This window comes from Lepisosteus oculatus, chromosome 24 (assembly GCF_040954835.1).
Source record: "Lepisosteus oculatus isolate fLepOcu1 chromosome 24, fLepOcu1.hap2, whole genome shotgun sequence".
Lineage (NCBI taxonomy): Eukaryota > Metazoa > Chordata > Actinopteri > Semionotiformes > Lepisosteidae > Lepisosteus > Lepisosteus oculatus.
The window spans coordinates 4,568,675-4,574,674 of record NC_090719.1 but is presented as its reverse complement, the minus strand read 5'-3'; the positions used below and the strand labels follow the sequence as shown (position 1 = coordinate 4,574,674).

At 42.8% G+C, this 6,000-nt stretch overlaps 1 protein-coding gene across 2 annotated transcripts in view; it reads right to left on the bottom strand.

Moving 5' to 3' along the window:
* pdcl (phosducin-like) overlaps positions 1–6,000 on the bottom strand; it is a 27,973-nt gene continuing 21,973 nt past the window's right edge. For both annotated transcript variants that reach the window (XM_015366799.2, XM_006640533.3), the window contains exons 2-4: positions 3,438–3,624; positions 2,665–2,846; positions 1–1,882 (exon numbers count right to left, since the gene is read on the bottom strand). In XM_015366799.2, coding sequence (XP_015222285.2) covers positions 1,319–1,882; positions 2,665–2,846; positions 3,438–3,612 — 921 coding nt within the window. In that variant the 5' untranslated portion in view covers positions 3,613–3,624 and the 3' untranslated portion in view covers positions 1–1,318. The remainder of the gene's footprint in view (positions 1,883–2,664; positions 2,847–3,437; positions 3,625–6,000) is intronic.

Sequence of the window (6,000 nt, the reverse complement as noted above, 5' to 3'; positions counted from 1 at the left end):
CTGGATCAACTTTTTTATTTACAGCTAGTTTCCAGGATCTTGGATCAGTTCAATATACAAAAAGGTTAAAAAAAACTAAGAAAAAAATCATTTCAGAATGTTTGACAGCTCTCTTAGCTATAGCTACTAGCTATGAGGTTTTCTTTTCATCTAGATGTTCATTTATTCCACATACTCACACAAAAATCTAAGAATTTCATCTACACTAAAGGTTTAGAGCTATTCTAAACGATAAGTGCTTTTCAAAAGCAGTACATACGCAGAACCTTATCTAGAACAACCCAACAAAACAAATATTTTTCATTCTTTTCAACAATTACTTTCCAGTATATTTACATATAGTGGCTAAAGAAATTTGAGTCAAACATTGTACAATTTCCACGGTGAATGTTTTCACTCTTTGCCATTTTGGCTCTTTGTGTTCGGAATTCTTTCCCATCAACTGTTGAAGGATGAAGGCTGTGGCTGAATCTGAAATATTTCGTCCACCATAAATATAAAAACAATCATCTTCTTCATGAAAGAGAAAAGAAAATGGAATTTCAACATTGTGGTGCAGTCCTTAATAATAATATACCCACTAACCCGCAAATGAAGCCACACTATAAATGAGCTTGTTATAAGTCCAGAATACAGTCTCTTCTGAAAATCTTTCATTGGTATTCCTTTGAACACATCCAACCATGAATTAAACACAAGGCAGTCTGCTAGCCTTTTACTCAAACTCAGAAGTTGTGTAGGAACTATACAAGAAAAAGAAATGGCCGAGATCTAAAATTCTGACAAATTAAAAAAAGATAGGATTTTTTTTGCATTCTCTGTATATATAATAAGTTGAATTTCAAAACATTGTTTTAAAGAACCAGTTGTAAATGATCTCAAATTTAACTGTGGCAAAATAAACCAAATAGGTGCATCAAATGCAGAAGTGGCAGTCACTTTTGTTGGCAATGCCAGTGAGATTAAATTAAAAGCAAAAAAAAGATTTGATTCTATAATCTACAAAGAAAATAATTTAACAAAGTATAGCAGCATTAACAACCAGCACTTATTCCAAAGTGATACAGCAGTGTGAAGTATTTTCAGGAGGAAGTGTAGAATAAACATTTTACAGTATTCAAAGCAGCTTTCAAACAAAAACCTGTATAGAAATAAGGGAAAGCAAACAAACAGGTCAAAGATCCGGGAAATACTCAAGAAGAGTTTCGGCTTTACACAAGTAGAAGTAACAGAATCCTAAATGAGACTACGCTGTGCAGGAAAACTACGCTGTTTTTTTTTTCTCTGTAAAAAAAAAAAGTTTCATCCTCTGCAGGAACTAATCGATTTCCAGATCGCTGTCCTCGTCGCTGCCTCCGCGACACGTAACGGCCGCGTTACGGATGGACGTCGGGATGATGGCGTGCTTATCCGGCAGGAGGCTGTACTCCTGCAGGAACGCCTCCACGTCCACCGCGAAGAAGTCTTCGCCCAGCTGGTCCGTGATCCGCACAAAGTTGCCGATCAGATCCCCGGCCTTGTAGACCAGGAGCGCGGGCAGAGCGTTCCTGGTGAACCTGGCGCTGGCCCCGATGACGGAACTCTTCACCCGGCAGAACTTGACGAGGGGGTACTCGGCAGCCAGGCAGATCATGCTCCCCGTCATGGCCTCGCAGGCCGGGAGGTCCTCTTCGTAGATGTGGATCATCACCAGCGTGCTCTTCTCCTCCTTATCCACCGTTTCCAAGAACTCCTCGGCGCTGGCGAGCTCGAAGACGCTCTCGAAGCGCTTGCCCGTGTACAGCTGCCTCCTCATCTCTTCCATCCTCTGCTTCCTGTAATGCTGAAGGAAGTCTTCATCGTCGCCTTGCTCCTGAAGCATGTTGTACTCCTGAAGGGTCATCTGCAAGACCAAAAAAGGAACCGAGACATTTGCTGCAATCCGTACTCCAATGTACGGGTGGATAGCAAATTGTGATGCAAAGTGACTTTCTATCAAAAGTCAATCTGCCCAATTATTTTCCAACTACGCTCCAAATCAAGTTGCTTGTGCTACATCAGCTAAACCTTTGTTTAACACATGGTGGAGGCACATGAGTACCTCCACAAGCAGGGCTCTTAATGGAGACTGAGGCTGAGGGCCCAGATATCTCTGGTTTGAGCCTGGGTCATCTCATCACGATTCCCCAAGTGGCTGCAACACAATAGGCAGAGCGCCACCAAGTGTTGGTTAGTTTTCTCTCTTTCGTGCAACAGATACGCTTGCCACATTCTCGGAGCTTGCAGTGGCAAGAGGGAGAGGTGCAAATCTTTCTGTCCATCGGCTCCCAACTCTGTTGTAGGTCAGCGGGCTGTGCCTCCCGAATAGTCAGAAAGCGAACAGCTTTGACATATCGCTTCCCACCATTCATTCCCACACAGAATCACTTCCCAGTGGACATCCCCATTGAATATGTATGAAGTAAACTTACCTGTAAAGCAAACATGACACATCTTTACAGAAATCTATATGCTGCATTGAATCATAACCAGGGTACAGTAGAATAGGTGTAAGAGCTCTAAATTCCTGACTAGGGGTGTGATGGAAGGGCAAGTCTGTAGTTCCTCTTTCTCCCTGTGCAGGAACTGGACAGAATGGACCCAACTGGACACAATCACTGACCGCGGGCCGATCCGCCACCTCACCTTGCCGTTGATCTTCTCTTGCAGCTCCTTCTGCTTCTCCTGGTCACTCCCCTCATCCAGCTGCGAGCGGCAGGTCAAGGACAGCTTCTTGATCAGCCTCTCCATCTCGCGCCGCTGCTCCTGCCGCTGCTCGTTCTCCAGCTGCTTGTACTTGCGCCAGTCGTTGATGACGCCCTTGGGCCCTGCGGAGTCGCAGTCGGCGATCAGCCGCAAAGACTCGGCCCTGCTTTTGTTTACCATCACACCTCACTGACAAACACTTTTTTACACACAGATCCCTAAATCATTCCCCAGCGTTCTTTCCCACAGAATATGTATGTGGTAAACCTACCAGTGACGTAAAAAAGACACATTTTTCCATAAATATACATACAGCATTAAATCACAGTAGAATAGCAGAACGAGCTCTAAATTACTGAGGGTTCTGAGTCTAAGATACCCCTTTGAATGCCACTGGTGTATCCTTCTTCAATTGCTGCTGTCGACACAGCTGTATAAACAAAGCAGGATAAGGTACCAGCATCCTATACACAGAGTAAACGTAAAGTACATTATCAGACTAACGGAGAACAGGTCCGAATTTCTCAGGTTTTGATTATCATATAACACTCAAGCACACTACAGGTTCGCAGAAGTCCTGCCGAGTTTAGGTCAAATATAAAGTTAAACGGGGCTTGAGTGTGAAATACTGCAGCTCTTCAAGAAAGAGCCCCAGCAGCTTGGCTGCGATTCACACCGAGCTCTGGTACGCTGCCTCGCAGCATCACAATTACCGGTGTTCACAGCACTGCCGTCTTGGCTGTACTCGAGGTCCGCGTCCAGCACGTCCGGATTCCGGATGGTCTTCTCCTCGGTGCCCTCTTCCTCCTTGTCGCTGTCCTCATCCTCGCTGCTGCTGTAGTAGTACTGCAGCTTCTCCCCCAGAAGTTTGTCGTCCAAGGTTGTCATCACGACCTGCCTCTGAAAGAAACCACCGAACGCAAGCTAACCTCAAGAGCTCTTACCCGTGCATGCAGCCTCCCTAATAGCTTTGGCATAAGGTGCTCCAATGACTTAATGACTTCAAATTGGGAGTCTAAATTAGACCCATCTACTCATAATGGAGAAGTTAATGACTGAGCCATTCACAGCATCCCTTTACTATAATGCATCCATCACCTCTGATTGCATGCTTTCTCTCAAGTACTCCAGAATTAGCCCAAGCTGATGTCTAACAAGTTTATAGTGCTATAGCCATCTGTACAGTAAATCAGAGCAACCAAAATATTTATCTCTTACCTCACAGGTCTTCGTAAAGCAGACCCATTATTGTTTTCCGGTTTATGAAACAGTTGTAAGCAAATTCTAAAGTCTGCACATTCGAGTTCAAAAGGCATAGTCTTTTCAGCCAGCTAGAAAGGTTGAATACCCAAAAGAACACAATGAAAGCCCAGAGTACTCTGGTTCTAATGAGGGGAATAATCTAAGACAAGCTGGATCGACACTACTGCAAAGTAAGTTCAGGACAGAAAGAATATTTAATTGTATTTGATTGACAAACACTTCTACCCTCAACAGAGGAAAAATGACATCCCATTTAAAAGCATAGCAAGGGTGGCATATTTAAAACCTTGTTCAGCTTCAAGTGCAAAAGTATTATTAAAGCAATTGTATCGCCACTAATCATTTGGGCATTTCTTAAGCCTGCTGTGGATTATGCACATATCACTGCTTAGAATTTATGTAGGTGTACAGGGCTTTACCTAAAGGTCAAACCTCCTGTACGTTAAACATGAGATACGGCTCAATACTCACACTGCGGGCTCTTGTTAGATTAATTGCCTGATTTTCATTATTTCAGTTTGGAGCTTTTGTATATAAACCCCACTCATACACCTACAGATACATACAAGTGAAAGCAGAAGAGTCCTCGATCTACAGGTCAGTACAAAAGAATTTCTCGATCCTTTGAGTAACGTATTTCACATTTCTGTCTGGAATCTACCACAATTACTGAGATGCTTTGAAAGCTGATGAGCCTCTCTCTTTCAAGACCTGTAGGAAAAGGAATCATTTCCTTTTGAAAATCCAACAGGCAGGCTCAACATTTGGCAAACCTGCAAAAATGCTACTAAAAAGTAAGGTCAGCATTTTAGAAGCTTTCATGTTTGAATTTAAACATATTTGGGGGTGAGATAACATTAAAGATCTTTTTGTTTTTAAGTAAAGAAGTCTTAAAACTTTTGATTTTTGTTCATATTCACTTTAAATGAGCAAAAAAAAAGAAAAGGAAGTGTCTTTATACTAATACTGCTGGTATAAATTATTACCCACAAATAAAAATTCATAGGATCTGTCATAAGAAACAAGTGTAGCAGCATCCGGAGCCCAGAACAGTTTATGTGCTTTAACTGGATCTTCTTGGGCTTTATGCTAGCTCACCGACTAACAGGAGCATCCAAACAAAGAAGCAGCCAAACCAAGCAACATTATTTAGACATTATGTCTATATGTAACTGAAGTAAGCTTTAAAATGTATCTGCTACAGCTACATTTGGCTCATCATTAATCCATAAAAACACAGCACAGATTAAATGGTTGGGGGATGGTCTGTCCTTACTCTCTGCTCACTGGGCAGTAATCCGTCCTACAGAAAGAATTTAAGAAAGGCTGTGAACTGCAAGAGGCCATTTGGTCCATCTAACCTGTCTACTAGCTTAGGAACTAAAGTGAATCTAAAATCTCCTGGCTAGGAAAGCCTGCTCCAATTACTCACAGCTCGTTGTGTTTCCTGACGCGGAGCCCTTGTCCCTCTTCCACTCCCTCTGACTTGATGCTACCCGTCCCCATTAGGATTTTATACACTTGGAGCAAATCTCCCGGGTGCTAGACAGAAAAGATGTACCCTCTTCATCCTGGCCATGTATCACAACCTCCTCAGACCATGAATTACTGTCACTCTAGCTTGAACTCTGTTCATAAAGGGTCACAATTCTGCGCACCATCCCTCGGTTTCACCGTTTTTATACCCCAGCATTCTGTTTACTTTCTGTCGTTTCTCCAAATTACTTTGGCATCCAAGCCACTTTTCATGTATAGCTTCCTGCAGGCCAAAACCATCAAGAACAGATTATGCTCCTGCTTTCGTGCGAGGATAACTTTGCATTTCTGAATGCTCATCTGACGTTCATCTGCCTGTTTTTGCTCTGTCCCTGGATTTGATCTTATTGCAGTTTCCTTACTTTTCTTTCCATTTCCCCCCTCTCCTTATTATGCCAATATACAGTAATGGCATGCCTCTTGCAGGTATGATCTGCAACATTAACCAAAGGAGCTAAACCTCCGATATAGATCAGG